At 47.6% G+C, this 20,823-nt stretch overlaps 1 protein-coding gene across 1 annotated transcript in view; it reads left to right on the forward strand.

Annotated features, from left to right (window-relative positions):
- RBM18 (RNA binding motif protein 18) overlaps nt 1–20,823 on the forward strand; it is a 122,670-nt gene that overhangs the window by 69,123 nt on the left and 32,724 nt on the right. The window contains exons 3-5 of the mRNA XM_063936937.1: nt 18,165–18,291; nt 18,747–18,833; nt 20,226–20,311. Coding sequence (XP_063793007.1) covers nt 18,165–18,291; nt 18,747–18,833; nt 20,226–20,311 — 300 coding nt within the window. The remainder of the gene's footprint in view (nt 1–18,164; nt 18,292–18,746; nt 18,834–20,225; nt 20,312–20,823) is intronic.

Genomic DNA, 20,823 nt, shown 5'->3' on the forward strand with positions numbered 1-20,823 from the left:
AGAATTTACTTACCGATAATTCTATTTCTCGGAGTCCGTAGTGGATGCTGGGCGCCCATCCCAAGTGCGGATTATCTGCAATACTTGTACATAGTTATTGTTAACTAATTCGGGTTATTGTTAAGGAGCCATCTTTAAGAGGCCCTTTCTGTTGTCATACTGTTAACTGGGTTTAGATCACAAGTTGTACGGTGTGATTGGTGTGGCTGGTATGAGTCTTACCCGGGATTCAAAATGCCTCCCTTATTGTGTATGCTCGTCCGGGCACAGTACCTAACTGGAGTCTGGAGGAGGGTCATAGGGGGAGGAGCCAGTGCACACCACCTGACCTAGTAAAGCTTTACTTTTTTGTGCCCTGTCTCCTGCGGAGCCGCTATTCCCCATGGTCCTTTCAGGAACCCCAGCATCCACTACGGACTCCGAGAAATAGAATTATCGGTAAGTAAATTCTTATTGTCTACAGAAACACGGATGGCTCATAAATTGGAAAAAGTCGTCTCTGATTCCGTCACAACGGATGATTCACTTAGGGGCTGTATTGTATTCAAGTCTACAGAAAATATTTTTCTGCTGCGTGGTACACTGGGCTCCACAAGGAAAGACACAGGGGGTGTAGAGTAGGATCTTGATCCGAGGCACCAACAGGCTCAAAAGCTTTGTCTGTTCCCAGAATGCATAGCGCCGCCTCCTCTATAACCCCGCCTCCCTGCACAGGAGCTCAGTTTTGTAGATGGTGCCGCAGATAGCAGGCACATAACAGAGGGGCTGTCTGGGCAGCCCTAAGAAGAGCTTTTTTGAGAAGAAAAGTGAAGACTTCAAGGGCTGTAGCAGTGTGCACATGTCTAGTGACATTCACTGCTGCAGCTCCATCTCTCCCCAGCGGCGCTGTACACTCCCGAGCCCTGGTTGCCGGGTAACTACAGCTGGAGGCACCGGTTTTCTTCTGGTCAGGCACACACAACGGGGGCTCTCCGGGATCGCGTGGCCGCACTTTGGGAGGTGATGAGTGGGTCCCGTATCGCGATCCGGCGCGGTCGGTGGGAGGCGGGCCGTGCGCTCTGGCGGTGGACCCTGTGGCAGTACAGGTGATCCCACTAGATCACCAGGGCATTTCCCTTAAAACCTTTTTTATGTGTAGCCCACAGTAGCTGGTGGTTTTGCCAGCAGAGGGGATAAGGCTTAGACCTGGAGCCCCTCCCCCAGCCTCAGGGCGCCATTTCCAGCAAATGTTCCCGCCCTGGAGCTGCATATCTGTCTCTCCCTCACTCCCTGTCAGTGTTTGGGCGCCATTTCTCTCAGCTACACTGTTCCTGGGACTGCTTGGGCAAATCCTCCTGTGTAAAGCCACCTGGTTGTCAGCGCTGTGACTTTACATGACACTTAAGTATTCTACATGTCAATTAGACAGTGTTAGTTAAGAGAGAGTGCATTTAGTCAGGGTTCTCTGGTACAAGTACCCTGTGATATACATCCAGTTCTTACTGTGCAGTGTTATATCTATTGACTACATAGCTACATATATAAGCTGGTCCAGTGCAGTATTATTGTTAGTAATAACCTCTGCATTGTTTAACTGTGACTATATGTGTGTGCATTAGCTTGCTGAGTGGTTTCCATTTCGTGTCTCTCACTCAACTTGCTATCCCTATATTCTATAACCTGAGGGGGCTTGGTGCGTCAGGTTTTATAATTATATAGGATTTTCACAAGATATATTTTAATACGTATTTTTCTCTGTGATTTTAGTCACCATATCTCTCCTGTATCTCTGCTTATGCTGACTACACTGCGCAGGGGTTTGGGTAAGAGGTATTGTGCTGCTGACAATTGTACTGTGTTACCTGATGCTGCAAGTTATATCATGTCTGCTTCTGGGGGTAACGATTCTGGGGCTGAACACAATGCCGATGTTGCTGAAGCCACAGATCCCTATGAGGAGACTATAGCAGCTGTGGCTCTGGGGGCTCCTTGCCCCCCAGTGGGACTGTGGCAACGGGGGTGCATAATGACCCACCGTGGGCTACTTTCTCCACGCTTCTACATACGCTAGTTACTAAACTAACACCCCCTATGGGACCCCCTATGCCGGTGCAACCGTGTGTGGTCCCTGCAGCTAACCCACCGTGGGCAGATAATTTGTCTGCTCATTTGAAGAAGTTGAACCAGTCCTTGACTACTAGAAAGTCTGACCCTCTCTCGCCTAAGACCAAGGGGTCCTCTAAGCGAGCTCTTATCTCCTCACAATCCACTGCTGTCACTGACACCTCGTCTGATGAAGATGGCGCTTACACTGACCCCACAGATTCTGACACCGATACTGCTGATGAGGAGAGTAGTTCACATGTGGATGTTCCTGATCTTTTGGAGGCTATTAAGTTAATTTTACAGATTACGGATGATCCCGAGCCATCCGCCCCTCCTAAGAAACCAGATAGGTTCAAGCGTCAGAAGGTGGTTAAACAAGTTTTACCTCACTCTGACCACCTAGTGGATATATGTCAGGAACCCTGGGGAAACCCGGGTAAGAAGTTTGTGCCTCAAAAGAAGATGCTGGCTCGCTATCCCCTCACGCCTGAGCGGTCTAAAAATTGGGAAACGCTGCCTCCAGTAGACTCACATGTGGCTAGGATGGTGGTTTCCTCAGCTCTACCTGTCACTACCGTCACGTCTCTAAAAGAGGCTACGGATAAACTTGTGGAGGGTTGTCTGAAAGCGATTTACACCCTCACGGGTGCTGCACAATGGCCCACTATTGCAGCAACATGGGCTGCAGAGGCTATTGAAGCATGGGCCCTAGAGTTAGAAGCTGAAATCTCTTCTGACCATGCTAGACAATGCTTGTCATATATTGTCACAGCTTCTCACTATATTAAAGAGCCGGCTTCTGATGCCGGTATTCTAGCAGCCAAGTCCTCTACTACATCAGTCCTGGCTCGCCGGATATTGTGGCTGAGATCCTGGTCTGTGGATCTGGACTCTAGAAAAACCCTGGAGGTTCTCCCTTTCAAGGGAGATATTCTGTTTGGGGAGGACTTAAATAAGATAGTGGCTGACTTGGTTACTGCCAAAACTACCTGTCTGCCAAGTACCGCTCCTTCTGTGTCGAAGGCTAAAGGTACTTCCTTTCGCCCCTTTCGTCCTTCAGGTAAAGCAAAAGGCGTACAACAAGCAGGCCCGCACTTCCAAACCTGGTAAGCCGAAGCCCAAAAGAGCCTGGGCTGCCCGTCAGCCAGTTTCCAAGTCCGATAAGCCTGCCGCATGACGGGGCGGGCCTCCCCCGGGGGATCCCAGGGTGGGGGGCCGGCTTCTAGGGTATACCCAGGAATGGTTGAAGACCACTTCAGATGCCTGGGTACGGGAAGTCATCACTCGAGGTTACGCAATAGCCTTCAAAAACCGACCCCCTCATCAATTTTGCCGGACAGACGTCCCGTTGGACCAGACAAAAACAAACACTCTACATTTGGTGGTACAGACCCTCCTGGATACAGGAGTCGTAGTACAGGTGCCTCTTGCTCAGAGGGGCCGGAGGTACTATTCCTTGCTGTTTCTGGTCCCGAAACCGAATGGGTTCTCCCGGCCCATTCTCAACCTCAAGGCATTGAACAGGTTTGTGAAAGTTTCCAAGTTCCGTATGGAAACCCTTCGCTCTATAGTTCTGGCCTTGGAACCTGGGGACTACATGGTCTCCCTGGACATACAGGATGCTTACCTGCATATTCCTATAGCAGTGTCACATCAGCAATACCTGAGGTTTGCGATTGGCAACCTCCATTACCAGTTTCGGGCGTGTTTTGGTTTAACTACGGCTCCGCGAGTCTTCAACAAAGTTATGGCGGTGATGACGATGGTACTCCGCCGTCAAGGGGTCAGGATACTGCCGTATCTGGACGACTTGTTAATCCTGGCAAATTCCCCAGAACTTCTACTACGTCATCTGGATATGACTGTCCGGTTTCTACAAGCCCACGGGTGGCTCATCAACTGGAAGAAATCCTCCCTGGTCCCTGCTCAGAGCATGGTGCACCTGGGAGCGCTATTGGACACTCACAACCAGCGGTTGTTCTTGTCTCAGGAGAAAGTCCTGAAGCTTCAGGACAGGATTCGTTGCTTAGTTTCTCGTCCGCAAGTGTCGATACATTCGGCGATGCAGGTGCTGGGCCTCATAGTATCAGCATTCGACATGGTGGAGTATGCTCAATTCCATTCTCGCCCCCTCCAGTGGCTGATTCTAGCCAAGTGGGACGGCGTGCCTCACTGGATCAGGTCTCACATGATCTCATTGACTCCGGAGGTCCGTCTGTCGCTGCACTGGTGGCTCTAGGACCAACGATTGTGCAGGGGCCGTCCCTTCTGGATATCCGACTGGGTCCTGTTGACGACAGATGCCAGTCTAAGAGGTTGGGGTGCGGTGCTGGAGCAACACTCCCTTCAGGGTCGGTGGACCAAGGAGGAATCTCTCCTCTCGATCAACATTCTGGAATTGCGGGCGGTCTTCAATGCGTTGAACCTGGCCCAGCATTTAATTCAGAACCCTCCTCTTAAAGTACAGTCAGACAACGCCACCACAGTGGCTTACATAAATCATCAAGGCTGCACTCGAAGCCGTTTGGCAATGAAGGAAGTCTCACGGATTCTACATTGGGCGGAACACCATCTACTGGCCATATCGGCAATATTCATTCCAGGAGTCCTGAATTGGGAAGTGGACTTTCACAGTCGTCAGGACGTACATGCCGGAGAGTGGGGCCTCCAACCAGAAGTGTTTCAACTCCTAGTGGAAAAGTGGGGCCTTCCAGACGTAGATCTGATGGCGTCTCGACACAATCACAAGGTTCCGGTCTTCGGAGCAAGGACAAGGGATCCTCAAGCAGCATTCGTGGATGCGCTGGCTGTGCCGTGGAGGTTTCGGCTGCCGTATGTGTTTCCTCCGGTGTCACTCCTGCCTAGGGTAATTCGGAAGTTCAAGCAAGAAAGAGGAATTCTGCTTCTCATAGCTCCAGCGTGGCCCAGATGGCACTGGTTCTCAGACCTGCAGGGCCTATCGTCAGAGCGTCCAATTCTACTTCCACAACACCCAGACCTCCTCGTTCAGGGCCCCTGTGTCTACCAGGACCTAGCCCAGCTGTCTTTGACGGCGTGGCTCTAGAAGCTTCCGTCTTGAGGGCTAAAGGGTTTTCTGAGGCGGTCATTCAAACTATGTTGCGGGCCCAGAAACCGGCTTCTGCTCGGATTTACTATAGGGTCTGTCATTCTTACTTTGCTTGGTGCGCATCTAACCATTATGACGCTTCCAAGCTGTTGGCCTTTCTTCAGCAGGGCCTGGACTTAGGCCTGCGTCTGGCCTCCCTCAAGGTTCAAATATCTGCCTTGTCGGTGTGGTTTCAGAGAAAGATTGCGACCTTACCTGATGTGCATACCTTTACTCAGGGCGTGTGGCGTATCCAACCTCCCTGTGTCCCACCTGTGGCTCCTTGGGACTTGTCGGTGGTTTTGGAGGCGTTACAAGAGTCTCCGTTTGAACCTCTTGGTTCAGCTGATCTTAAGTGGCTTTCCCTTAAGGTGGTGTTTCTGCTGGCTATTGCTTCAGCTAGAAGAGTTTCTGATTTGGGTGCCTTGTCTTGTAATTCCCTCATATCTGATATTTCACCGTGACCGGGCGGTTCTTAGGACTCGTCCCGGATATTTACCTAAGGTGGTTTCTTTGTTCCACCTTAACCAGGAGATTGTGGTTCTGGCACTTGTTTCTCCTGATCTGTCTCCCAAGGAGCGGTCTTTGGATGTGGTACGGGCTCTCCGTATCTATGTGAAGAGAACTGCTTCTATTAGGAAATCTGATTCTCTCTTTGTGCTTTTTGGATTTCACAAACTGGGCTGGCCTGCTCACAAGCAAACTTTGACCAGATGGATTAGAATGGTGATTGCACATGCTTATGTGAGGGCTGGTCTATCAGCTCCTGCTCACATTACGGCCCATTCTACTCGGTCTGTTGGACCTTCTTGGGCGGCCCGTCGTGGTGCGACCCTTGAACAATTGTGCAAGGCGGCTACGTGGTCCACTGTGAACACGTTCATAAGGTTCTATGCCTTCGGTACTGCCGCTTCCCAGGATGCTTCCTTTGGACGCCGGGTTCTTGTGCCCGCTACAGTGCACCCCTCCCATAAGGACATCCCCCATGTCTTTCCTTGTGGAGCCCAGTGTACCCTGCAGCATAAAACGAGTTTTATGGTAAGAACTTACCTTTGTTAAATCTCTTTCTGCGAGGTACACTGGGCTCCACAAGGCGCCCACCCTGACGCACTTAGCTTCTTTGGGTTGGTATGGCATTAGCCGCTGACACTACTCCTGTCGTGAGAGTGTGGTGTATGTGGCTACTAACCGTTGTCGTCTCTTTTCCTGCTACTGCATTGGGCTGGTTAACTAAAAACTGAGCTCCTGTGCAGGGAGGCGGGGTTATAGAGGAGGTGGCGCTATGCATTCTGAGAACAGTCAAAGCTTTTGAGCCTGTTGGTGCCTCGGATCAAGATCCTACTCTACACCCCCTATGTCTTTCCTTGTGGAGCCCAGTGTACCTCGCAGAAACCGTTTTAACAAAGGTAAGTTCTTACCATAAAACGTGTTTTACCTGTGGAAAAGATATCCAAGATGCAGTTAATGATTCAGGAATTGTTGCACAGTCAAACAATATCCGTTCACACGGCAATGCGAGTGATGGGTTTGATGCTGTCAACTTTCGACATGGTGGAATATGCACAATTCCACTCAAGATCCTGTCAACTGATACCAGGGCTGGGGAGCAGTGTCCAGAAAAATATGGTTCCAGGGACAATGGACCAAAAAATAAATTTGCCTGCCTATAAACCTGTTAGAAATTCGGGCCATATACATGGCACTGATTCAGGCAAAGGACATTCTGCAAGGAAAGCCAGTGCAGATCCGCTCGGACAATGCAACGGCAGTAGCGTACCTCAACCATCGGGGAGGAACTCGCAGCCAAAAAGCACTGAAGGGGGGAAGTCACATACTAAAGTGGGCAGAACTCCATCTTCCGGCAATATCCGCAGTGTTTGTTCCAGGAGTCCTAAACTGTGAAGCAGACTTTCTCAGTCGACGCACCATTCGAGCAACCGAATGGGCTCTACACCCGGAAGTATTTCCGACTCTAGTAGACAAGTGGGGGTTGCCAGAGATAGATATCATGGCGTCCCGTCTGAACAACAAAGTTCCGGCATACGGGTCAAGAACAAAAGATCCCAGAGCGATCCTTGTGGATGCACTGTCAGTGAAATGGGAATTTCATCTGGCATATCTGTTTCCTCCAATCTTCCTGATACCCAGGGTGGTGAGGAAAATAAAGTAAGCAAAAGGTGCCGTGATTCTAATAGCTCCGGCTTGGCCCAGAAGGCATTGGTACATAGATCTGCAGAGGATGTCGATGGATGCTCCAATACTGCTCCCTCAACGTCCAGATCTACTGATGCAGGGTCCTTGTTATCACAGGCATCAGTATCGGCTGTCTTTGACGGCGTGGCTGTTGAAACCTCTATCCTGAAGTCAAGAGGTTTTTTACAACAGGTAATTCAAACAATGGCCCTCATTCCGAGTTGTTCGCTCGGTATTTTTCATCGCATCGCAGTGAAAATCCGCTTAGTACGCATGCGCAATGTTCGCACTGCGACTGCGCCAAGTAACTTTACTATGATGAAAGTATTTTTACTCACGGCTTTTTCTTCGCTCCGGCGATCGTAATGTGATTGACAGGAAATGGGTGTTACTGGGCGGAAACACAGCGTTTCAGGGGCGTGTGGCTGAAAACGCTACCGTTTCCGGAAAAAACGCAGGAGTGGCCGGAGAAACGGTGGGAGTGCCTGGGCGAACGCTGGGTGTGTTTGTGACGTCAACCAGGAACGACAAGCACTGAACTGATCGCACAGGCAGAGTAAGTCTGGAGCTACTCTGAAACTGCTAAGTAGTTAGTAATCGCAATATTGCGAATACATCGGTCGCAATTTTAAGAAGCTAAGATTCACTCCCAGTAGGCGGCGGCTTAGCGTGTGTAACTCTGCTAAATTCGCCTTGCGACCGATCAACTCGGAATGAGGGCCAATGCTCAGAACATTTGAACCACTGAAAAAAGTGGATCTTAAATGGTTGACCGCTAAAGTGCTCTTTCTACTGACTATGACATCCGCTAGAAGAGTGGCAGATTTAGGAGCGCTGTCATGGAAATCTTCTTTTCTGATTTTTTTTTTTTTTTTTTATCCAGATAAAGCAGTTCTCTGAACTAGGTCTGGTTATCTTCCTAAGGTGGTCTCTAAGTTTCACCTTAACGAAGAAATTGTATTCCCGGCTTTTCAGGTATCGAGACTTTCTGCGGGAGAAGCATCGCTGGACGTAGTCCGTGCATTAAGAATCTACGTAGATCATACCATTGCCATCAGAAAGACAGATTCTCTTTTCATTCTCTACGGATTTCACAAGAGAGGATGGCCTGCTACTAAACGGACGCTAGCAAGATGGCTTCAAATGACTATTTCAGAAGCATACTCTCGAGCTGATCTCCCTGTTCCGGTTAATGTCATTGCTCACTCTACACGTAAGGTAGATCCTTCATGGGCAGCACAACATGGTGCTTCAGCAGAACAGATATGTAAGGCAGCCACATGGTCTTCCATTAACACTTTCATTAGACATTATGCCTTGGATACCTTTGCCTCTCATGACGCTGAATCCGGGCGAAAGGTTCTCCTGTCTAATCTGGAGCGTCCCCACCACTATAAAAATTACTTTGGGAAGTCCAAATGTTATCCTGTGGATAACCTGTGGACCCTGCCGGAGAAATATACGTTATGGTAAGAACTTACCGTTGATAACGTTATTTCTCCCATGTCCACAGGTTTCCACAGGGATCCCACCCTGACGCACCTGATTTGAGAATCTTTATACTCCCTAACCTCTTCCCTCTTGCGTGGAAGGGTGTACATGTGTGTTCTTCTCGCCTGAATAGGGTTCTACATAATGCTCGTGCCTAAATGCTTTGGAAACAACTGATTTGACTGAGTCGGTGGGTGGGATTATATGGACGAGCCCGTTGCATCCTGTGAGGCCAGAAAGCTTGTGATCGTTTGGTGCCAATCCGCTGTCACTCCATCATATCCCAATGTTATCCTGTGGAAACCTGTGGACATAGGAGAAATACCGTTATCATCAGTAAGTTGTTACCATAACGTATATTTCTTCATTATGGTGGAATTTAGACACCACCTTCGGAAGATACCCAGATCTAGTTCTGAGAACTGCTTTATTTGGATAAAAAATCAGAAATGGGGAACAACATGATTATGCCCCTAAATCTGATACTCTTCTAGCTGACGCCATAGCCAGTAGAAAGAGAACTTTAGCTGTCAACCATTTAAGATCCACTTTATTAAGTGGTTCAAATGGGGCAACTTGAAGGCTTTTCAGGACTAGACTTAAGTCCCAAGGCACTGTAGGAGGAACAAAGGGAGGTTGAATGCGCAGCATTCCCTGGAAAAAAGTACGCACATCCTGTAAATTGGCAATTTTCTTTTGAAACTATACAGTCAATGCTGACACTTGCACTCTCAAGGAAACCACCTTCAAACCTTTATCTATTCCTGCCTGAAGGAATGCTAAGACCCTGGAAACTCTGAAAGACTTGGGGTCCATTTTCCGTTCACTGCACCAATGAATATAGGTTTGCCATATTCGGTGATAAATGTGAGCTGAGGAAGGTTTCCTTGCTCTGAGCATAGTTTTGAATTACCTGTTGTGAGAATCCTCTTGACTTCAGGATAGAGGTTTCAAGAGCCACGCCGTCAAAGACAGTCTGTGATAACAAGATCTGCACGTTGAGGGAGCAGAAGTGGAGCATCCATCGACATTCTCTGCAGATCTGTGTACCAATGCCTTCTGGGCCAAGCCGGAGCTATTAGTATCATGGCACCTTTTCCTTGCTTTATCTTTCTCACCAACCTGGGTAATAGGGCGATTGGAGGAAACACATAAGCCAGATGAAAGTCCCATCTCACCGACAGGGCATCCACAAAGATCGCTCTGGGATCCTTTGTTTTTGACCCGTATGCGAGAACTTTGTTGTTCAGACGGGACGCCAAGAGATCTATCTCTGGCAACCCTCACTTGTCTACTAGAGTCTTGAAGACCTCCAGGTGTAGAGCCCATTCGCTTGCCTGAATGGTGTGTCGACTGAGAAAGTCCGCTTCCCAGTTTAGGACTCCCGGAACGAACACTGCGGACAAGTCTGGATGATGAAGTTCTGCCCACTTTAGTATGTGACTTACCTCCTTCATCGCTTTTCGGCTGCCAGTTCCTCCCTGATGGCTGAGGTACGCTACTGCCGTTGCACTGTCCGAGCGGATCTGGACTGGTTTTCCCCGAAGAATGTCCTGTGCCTGAATCAGTGCCATGTATTTGGCCCGAAGTTCCAATATATTTATTGGCAGGCAACCTTCTTCCTTGGTCCATTGCCTCTGGAAACACAACCTTCCTGACACTGTTCCCCAGCCCTGGAGACTGGCATCTGGCGTCAGAATTTCCCAATCTGATATCCAAAAGGGTCTCCCCTTGTCCAGATGGGATGTTTGTAGCCACCAGGCTAATGACCTTTTTACTTCTATAGTTAAAAATTCTTATCCCCTGCTGGCGGAGATAAGCTGCCTTACCACCATAATTTTGGTAAATACTCTGGGGGCTGTGGCTAACCCAAAAGGTAGGGCTTGGAACTGAAAATGCTGTTGGAGGATAGCGAACCTGAGATAGCACTGATGGGACAGTGCTATAGGAACATGTAGGTAAGCATCCTGTATATCCTGGGATACCATGTAATCCCCTGGCTCCATGGCCAAAATGATGGAACGTAAAGTCTCCATGTGAAACCGAGGTACCCAAATATATTTGTTCAGCACTTTGAGATTGAGAATGGGCCGAAATGACCGATTTGGCTTCTGAATTAAAACCAGGTTGGAGTAAAACCCCTGGAATGACTACTCCTGATTGAAGCAATTTCTGAACTGCCTCTTGCAAAGCCCTGGCCTTCGTCTCTACCTGAGACGGGCTGGTACAAAAAATCTTCGAGGAGGGTGCTTCTTGAAGGCAAAAGCATAACCTAGAGATACCGCTTCCTGCACCCAGGCATCTGTTGTAGACTGCTGCCAGATCTGTGCAAACTGAAGAAGTCATCCCCCACCCTGGGATTCCCCAGGTGGAGGCCCGCACCATCAGGCTGATGGCTTATCTGTTTTACCAACCGGTCCTCTGGTAGCCCAATACTTTTTAGTTTTACCAGACTTGTTGTATTAGGACTGCCTGCTATCACTTTTACCTTTAGCTTTTCCGTTAGACCGAAAAGCCAGAAAAAAAACGGAACTTTAGGTTTGAAATTGTATGTGGGAGGAAATTTTACTTTCTTGGAGTCTGCTTCTGACTCCAAAATATTTGTCAATTATTTACCAAAAAGAATATCTCCAGAAAGGGGCAAAGATTCCAGAACCTTCTTAGATTCTGAATCAGCTTTCCACATACATAGCCAAACAGCTCTATGAGCAGCTATTGTTTAAGCTGATGCCCTGGAGGCAATAGTACCCATATCCAATGCTGCTTCTTCCAAGAACATTGCAGCCTGTTTTATATGCGCTATATGGGATTTTTGCTCTCTAGATGCTATTGAAAAATCCCCCTCCAATGCATCAGCCCAGGCAACCACTGGCTTTGCCATCCAAGCTGAAGCCATGGCTGGCCTTATGACTGCCCCAGACAGGAAAAAAATGTTTTTTTAGAAAACCATCCACTCTCCTATCCGTGACATCATTTAATGATGTTGAAGGCAAAGGTAATGTAGATTTTCGCACTAATCGAATCACATGCGTATCTACTTTAAGAGCCACCTCCCTTTTTAATCAATCCCCAGCTGGAAGAGGATAATTGGAATTACATTTCTTAGAAATTCTAAACTTATTAGGCATAGCCCAAGCCTCTTCCATGATTTCCGTCAGCTGATCTGACCCTGGAAACTCAGTCTTAACTGTTTTGGGACGTTTAAACACAGGTGCCTTGGTTTTTAACACAGGCTCAGCTGAATCCATTAAGGATAGAATGGCTTTCATTGCTTTAATTAACTCCGCTATATCCACTGAGCTGAGGCCTTCCTCCTCCTCTTCGTATGGCGAAGTAGAATTAATTGAGCTTTCATCCTCCGATGAATCCTCATCTGAACCATGTGTAGCCTGTGAGGATGAAGATTTACTTACCACCGGCTCATCAGCCTGTTTCTTTTGAGAGGTAGCTGCTGGAAGTGATACACCACAGGTGGGAAGCTGCATGTAAGGGTTAATCGTATTACCTATCCCCGGTACAGGAGTTGTAGGAATTATCCTTTCAGCTATACTGTATAAAGTCTGTGCAAACATAGCTCAAGGTGGATCAACCTGCACCTGAATCTGCCTTGTATTTTTCAAGAACCCGTGGTAAAAACTAAAAGAATTTGCACCCACAAAATCCTGAACCAGATTCTGAGAGGATAACACAGCTTTGCAAGACAAACGTGATATGAGTGTTGCTGTGAGTGTATCTTCTTCACCTTTGCAGCTCTTAGACATGATAAATAATCAACACTTCCACAGTGTACTACACACTTTGTGACTGTAATCACTTTAAGTTTTTTAAAGTGACATACAATCCGACCCTACCCATGCACCAGCATTGAGGATCGGAATAGAACAAAACTGACAGAATATAGTAAAGTCAGCAATCACACTAGCAGTCAGTCACATGTTATACATTTGTATAATAAGCAATATGAACACATAATCAACTACAACTACATTTCAAGTTTGTAGAAGAACATATTACTGAATCATGTTTAAACAGATCTGCCATATTCAGACGCATTGCGAAAGAAACAACAGTAAATGTATACAGACTCATATGCAATAGGCACTTACCTAACTATTCATACTCAAAAAGGTAGAGACTTAGTGCTGTATTACCTGTAGAGTGGGATACAGGGAGACTCGCCTCGCTTCCAGGACCGATCAATACGTTAGCGAACGCTGAGTGGATTCAGATTCTACTAGTGTACACTGCCGCTCCATGAACCTATAGTGAACACAGACGCTCAGTGAACACAGACGCACCAGTCACACAGCCGCCTATGCTGCAACTGGGTGCCCTTCGTGTACAGCATCTGAGACGGAAGCGGGAAACAGTTTGTGGCAGGAGACTCGGAGGAAACTGGTCATGAACCAGGGGGAGGGGTGACCAGGAGAGCGTCTGAATCCCCACTGCTGACATCAACCCTAGGAATCGCGGCCTCAAACTACTCCTGGAGCCATGAACCCTAAGGCCTATAGCTGGTACACCCGCGTCAGCGACTCTTTGGTAGTCTCCTCCCAAAACAGTGCGGCTGTGCCTTACCTTCTCCCCGTGCTCTGGCCACAGGCTGGTAATGTCTGCTGGACCTGCTAGTATATCCGACACAGACGCTCGCCGAAACAGCACTGTACTCTTGGGTAAGCGTTGTCGCGACCAGCGGAGAGTTGTTGGAGCGACTCTTTCTAAGGTACGTATAAGACGCTGTTTAGGAAGATTGCTCAGAAAAATAGTAAGACTATAAAAATAAAAATAAGCTTAGGGCTGCTAAAAACCAGCGGCCCTCTGACCATGGTCCGGCTCCTGCCGCACCAAACAAAAAACTGTTTTGCCTGAGACAGCGATATATGGATGGGCCCTTTGCATGCTTGGAGGCCGGAAAGATTTGACCGATTGGGGCAAATCCACTGTCGCTTCATATCCCATTGTTATCCTGTGGACCCTGCGGGAGAAAATAGGATTTTAATTACCTACCATTAAATCCATTCCTCTTAATCCATAAGGGATATTGGGGGTAATTCCAAGTTGATCGCAGCAGGAAATTTTTTAGCAGTTGTGCAAAACCATGTGCACTGCAGGGGAGGCAGATATAACATTTGCAGAGAGAGTTAGATTTGGGTGGGTTATTTTTGTTTCTGTGCAGGGTAAATACTGGCTGCTTTATTTTTACACTGCAATTTAGATTGCGGATTGAACTCACCACACCCAAATCTATCTGTCTCTGCACATGTTATATCTGCCAGTGATCGCGCTGAGGCCAAAAAAAAGTGGGTCCCAGGGACCCCTCACTTTTAAAAATTGGGGTCCTACCGGTCCTTTTCTGGGTCCCATCGGAATGAAGGTTTTTATTAATCTTAATCTTGTTGCAAGGTGGTGAGATGGGGGTGACAGTGCTGCTGGGCTGTGTAGCATGCAGGACACCCACCAGAGCTGTAACTAGACATTTTGGTGCCCCTTGGCAGAAAGTGAATCGGTTCTCCATCTCCCAGAACCTTAAGTATAGGCAGTGCGCGCCTAAGGCGCGCGCAAAAAAATTAGGGGCATGGCTTAATGGAGAAGGGGCGTGGCCACATAATAGTACCAATTCACATTATACCACACAGTAGTGCCGCTTATACACATTGCACCAGGTACATGCACCAGGTAGAGCACGTTATACATATTGCTCCAGGTACAGCACGTTATTAGCGCCAGGCAGAGCACGTTATTAGTGCCAGGCAGAGCACGTTATTAGTGCCAGGCAGAGCACGTTATATACTTAGCGCCAGGCAGAGCATATTATACATATTGCACCAGGTAGCTGACAATATGCACATTGCACCAGGTAGAGCACGTTATACACACTGCGCCAGGTAGAGCACATTACACACACTGCGCCAGGTACAGCACGTTATGCACACTGAGCCAGTCAGAGCACGTTATGCACACTGCGCCAGGTAGAGCACGTTATACACACTGCGTCAGGTAGAGCACGTTATACACACTGAACCAGGTAGAGCACGTTACACACACTGAGCCAGGTAGAGCACATTACACACACTGAGCCAGGTAGAGCACGTTATACACAATGCGCCAGGTAGAGCACGTTATACACACCGCGCCAGGTAGAGCACGTTATACACACAGAGCCAGGCAGAGCACGTTATACACACCGAGCCAGGCAGAGCACGTTATACACACCGAGCCAGGCAGAGCACGTTATACACACCGAGCCAGGCAGAGCACGTTATACACACCGAGCCAGGCAGAGCACGTTATACACACTGCGCCAGGTAGAGCACATTATACACACCGCGCCAGGTAGAGCACGTTATACACACTGCGCCAGGTAGAGCACGTTATACACACCGCGCCAGGTAGAGCACATTATACACACTGCGCCAGGTAGAGCCCGTTATACACACTGCGCCAGGCAGAGCACGTTATACACACTGCGCCAGGCAGAGCACGTTATACACACTGCGCCAGGTAGAGCATGTTATACACACTGCGCCAGGTAGAGCACGTTATACACACCGCGCCAGGTAGAGCACATTATACACACTGCGCCAGGTAGAGCACGTTATACACACTGCGCCAGGTAGAGCACGTTATACACACCGCGCCACGTAGAGCACATTATACACACCGCGCCAGGTAGAGCACGTTATACACACTGCGCCAGGCAGAGCACGTTATACACATTGCGCCAGGCAGAGCACGTTATACACATTGCGCCAGGTAGAGGGGCAAAGATATAGGGGTGTGAGGAGGTAACACTGGGCTGAGTTAGGGAGGGGAATCAGTGTGTCTGGACTGACAGGGTGGTTCTAGATGGGTGGGCAGTGAGAAAACACAGTGGGCTCATTGGGGAGGGAAGGTGGAAACACTGGGCTGGCAGACACTGTTAAGGCAGCATTAGCCTGCTGCTGTTCAGTTTCTGCCTGGCCCCGCACACTGGCTCAGCTAAATTACCTCTGCCCTGCCAGCTCTGAGCAGGGATTTGTTCACAGGTGGCGGGTCCGACTTCATCACTCTGCTGGGTGATGTCATCTTGCGGCGGCTCCGGCATCTCCCGTCACATCTGTAATCTAGCGGGCCCTCCCCTCTCCCCTCCCGTGGACTAGTGCAGCCGGGGAGAGGGTGAGAAGTGTGGATCAAGCCCGGGAGCGCCGCGCTGCAGCTTCCTGTCAGTCCTCTCAGCGTGTTCCTGTCTGACTCCCGGCACCGCATCTTCCCGCCCAGCAGCAGCAGCAGCCGCCGCTGACTTCTGTCCAATAAGGTCAGAGAAAAGTCAGCTAGTAACCAATCAGGCGCCAGAGAGCAATTTCAACGGAGCGCGTCCCCGGGGACCCGCCCATTCTTACAAAGTGAGTCCCCAGTCCTCATTTTGGGGTAAAAAACGCGCTATAGCGCGTTTTTGCGATCACTGTCTGCCTCCCCTGCAGTACACATGGTTTTGCCCAACTGCTAAAAAAATTTCCTGCTGCAATCAACTCAGAATTACTCCCATTGGGTGCCCGCTTCAGTGCAGTGACTTTTTTGCAGGTTCTTCTTGTATGGTTACCAGTTCAGCTGTTTACTGTTGTTGTTACCAGCCGTTGCCGGTTGTTATATGTTAGTGGTGTGCTGGTAAGTAAATCTCACGACTCTTTGTTATCATATTTCCTTCTCTTATATATCGCCTTTCTCCTTCGGGCACATTTTACCTATAACTGCCTGTGGGAGGGGGCATAGAGGGGAGGAACCAGCACACCCAGTGAAGAAAATTTAAAGTGCACTAGCTCCTTTGGACCCCGTCTATACCCCATCGTACTAGATTTCCCCAATATCCCTTATGGACTACAAGAAAAGGATTTACCGGTAGGTACCGTATTTGCCGGCGTATAAGACGACTGGGCGTATAAGACGACCCCCCAACATTTCCACTCAAAATATAGAGTTTGTTATGTACTCGCCATATAAGACTACCCCCTCTTCCGCACACCTTCCACACACCAAATAAAACGTAAAAGAACATCAGATTTGATTTGATTTCTCAGGAACACAGGCAGGCAGCCCACAACCCAGAGGAACTCTGGCAACACACTGTATTTTGCTATGCTATACTGTACTGTACAATGGTGCAGTACTGTGGTTGGCTGTTGGCTGTATACAAAGCCTGATTGGATTGGTCCCTGCCGTCTCCCTGTCACTAGCAGCTGTCTAGTCCGCCCATGAATCCAAGGTACCTGTAGTACCAGTATTAGTACCAGTATTAACCCACCACATAAAGCTTCCCTGCAGTGCTGCCGCTGTCCCCCCTGCCTAAGCCGCTGTCCCCCCCCCCCCCCCCTTCTTATGCACCGCCTGTCACTGCTGAATGTCGGCTCCTGCTCAGTGACATGAGCCGGGTGCTGCACTGTAACAATACGTGCAGCACCTGGCTCCTGTCCCTGTGTAGGAGCCGGACTTCACACAGCTTCACCCGCCGGCAGCCGTACACTCACCGTACAGATAGAGGCACTTCACGGGGGAAGTGGGGTGGGCAGCCAACATCACCTTCTTAACCCCCTGGATTGCTGAAAACGGCGGTCCGACCTCGAGGCCACGCCCCCTTATGCTAGGCCACGCCCCCGTTTCGCGACTTCCCACAGCGCGACTTCCCGCCCGGCGTATAAGACGACCCCCGGCGTATAAGACGACCCCCCGTTTGGAGGCATGTTTTTCAGGGGTAAAAAGTCGTCTTATACGCCAGCAAATACGGTAATTAAAATCCTATTTTTCCAGGTCCCCTTACAGAATCCCAAGTGAATAGAACCACCTGTGGATCTTTTAGGTCTTCCCACATAATCACATGTGAATAGAACCACCTGTGGATCTTTTAAAATGTGTAAATCAGTAGTGAACCTTAGTAGTGCATGGAAAGCATGCACTACTAATATTTTTTGAGGACTGAGGTTGAGAAACACTGGTCTAAAGCACAGTTTCCCAAACTCCCACCATTATAGTCCAGGTATTAATGATATCCATGCTTGAGTACAGATTAGGTCAAATTGACTGAGGTGCTAATTAAGTCACCTTTGCTTCAACATTGATATCCTTAAAACCTGTACTGTAATGGCTGACGTTGGGAAACTCTGGTCTAAAGCATTGTGCCCTGTTTATAAAGTGGTTGCTTAATTGGCAAGAGGCCCAGCATTACTATTTTAATTATTTAAAATGAGTGTTTATGACTTTATCTTAAATTATATTTATTAGTAGTAGTAACTATTTATAAATTCATTAAATTTTCCAGGTACCATCTGTTAAACCTACTACAGAAATTTGGGAAAGTGAAACAATTTGATTTCCTATTCCACAAATCCGGTCCACTAGAAGGACAGCCCCGGGGATATTGCTTTGTGAATTTTGAGACTAAGGCGGTAAGTCTATTACTACCATTCTTCTCTTGCCATACATTGTGCAGCGTAGAACATATCCACAGCTATGCAGAATCATGTATACATTTAACAGACTTATCAGGCATATACATCTGCAATTAATGGTGGCAATCTCCCCATTTTGCAGATGACTGGAATGGGTCATCTGCAAAATCAAACATTTGAAAATCCTTGATTCGATGATTCCGACCCAAGAAAAATTGGAATCCACAAGGCAGGGATTTTTAACGTAGGATTATCCCGATCCACCGATAAAACGCAGATCATTGGAGCGGTATCAGCAGAACAGGGCAGCTCCGCTTAGATGTATGACCTGCGTTACAATGAGCGTTTCAAGTATTTGGATGTGTTCTTAGGCAAATGCTATGTATCTGTTGTGTCTTTCTGTACAGGTCTGTAATTTTGTAAAAGTAACTTATATATTTTGTATCAAATAGGAAGCAGAAAATGCTATTCAGTGCCTCAATGGAAAGCTCGCCCTATCCAAGAAATTGGTTGTTAGATGGGCACATGCACAAATTAAGGTAACAGCACTACATCATCTGAAGCTACTTTGAGATTTTGTTTGGGTAGCAGCTTTATAATGAATTAGAATAGTCTAATGAAGATTGTCTCGAACAGGCATTGTCATACGTTACTGGCACCCAAAGGGTTACTGTACGTTCTGCTTTAGGTAGTTCATTTATGCCATGCAGACTGAATATTAAAGCCTATCTGTAAAGGTTAGCAGAGTTTACTAGAAGGTTGCCAAAGAGATGCAATAAGCTTTTCATCATTACATTACTTACTTATTAGTTAAGAACTGGAAGTTTCACTGAGGTTTGGGAAGTGGCATCATTGGCGGGATGTAATGCAGTACGAGATCGCCGGAGGGGCTGGTTGCCGGACGATCCTGGACGTTTTTTTAAAGGGGCAATCACTTACAAGACAAAACCATGCCTTGTAAGTGATTGTCTCTTTAAAAAAATGTACACGATAGTCCGGTAACCCGTGTCTCCAGCAATCTCAGACTGTATTACATCCCACCGTGTATCTTACCTAACTAGTGATTTTATTACAGTTTCGTTACAGAGAAAGAAAGAAAATTGTATCTAAAAATAAAGGAACATTTTGCTTTTTACCTCCTCATTAATTTTCCAAAGGAAAATGGCAACAATATGGATCTTTAAGAAGAATATCTGCTGCCTCTGCCTTCTGTTTTACTTTCCTTCAGTGCCACATTTATAGAGGGAAAATAATATTTGTATTAAAACGCTCAGTAATCTATATCTATGCATGTAATCCTTAGATTATGAAAAAGGAGTGATACACTGAGTTAGATGAACGTAATATGTATATATCAGGGGGAAGTAACAATAGGCACTGCAGCCAATATGGATTCTATAGGCATCTTATGTCTCTGGTATCGGGGCTGCTGAGATTCCAACCCTAATAGACCCTACACACTGGGCGATATTACTGAAAGATATGAACAATCCCGTTCATTAATGAACGAGATACCGTTCAAATCTTTCAATGTGGAGGCACCAACGATGAACGATGCGCAGCCCCACACTCGTTCATCGTTGGTGCCCCGTCGCTTGTGAATGAAGGCCATATTTGCATGCACTGCTATGGAGCCGGGTGACGGGGGTAGTGAACAAACTTCACTCACCCTGTAACTGCCGCCGCTTGGTCGCCCGTCGGCCGTATCCGTCGTCGGGCAGCTTGCGGCAGATCGCTAGGTATGTAGTGCCCGTAAGACTAATGCCACATAATTGCTTCACAAACGCATATATTTCAGCGTAGGGAACTCTATGCTGTTACATGCCGTTTTACTATACATTTTGAACACAGAATCCTCCTAGTTTCTCTAATTCATGTGTGTGATGTAAAAGCAACGTTGAATAAGATCCATTTATTCTGTATTCTTTCAGAGATATGATAATTATAAAAGTGAAAAAGTATTACCGATCAGTCTGGAACCATCCTCAAGCACAGAACCAACACAATCCTCACTAAGGTCAGTTAAATGTGGATACTTTTAATTTTTGTGATTGAGACATAATTAATATACAATGACTCGGGTATGAGGTCATTAAGTAATCGTCTTCACAGCTGCTCAAATCATCCTTTAGATCAGAGGTGGAGAACCTTTGGTCCTCCAGCTGTTGTTGAACTACACATACCAGCATGCCCTGCAACAGTTTTGCTATTTGCCCATGCTAAACCTGTTGCAGGGCATGCTGGTATCCGTAGTTCAACAACAGCTGGAGGGCCGCAGGTCCCCCACCCCTGCTTTAGATCTTCTGTTGATCAGAGACTTGCAGTTCTCTAGAAAGATTGGTGGTGGAGGGATGTAGCTAATTGGTAGGCTGCTACTGTACCTCAGAGTGCTAATAGTCTGTGTGGGCCGATTGTGGGCACTTAATAGCAGATTATTTCTTAGTAAACATTTCATTTTAGAAATGCATACAATAGAAAATGTACATTTATATACTGAGATGTTTTTCATGGCATATTGTCACGGCACTG

This window comes from Pseudophryne corroboree, chromosome 8, assembly GCF_028390025.1.
Source record: "Pseudophryne corroboree isolate aPseCor3 chromosome 8, aPseCor3.hap2, whole genome shotgun sequence".
In the NCBI taxonomy this organism is placed as follows: Eukaryota; Metazoa; Chordata; class Amphibia; order Anura; family Myobatrachidae; genus Pseudophryne; species Pseudophryne corroboree.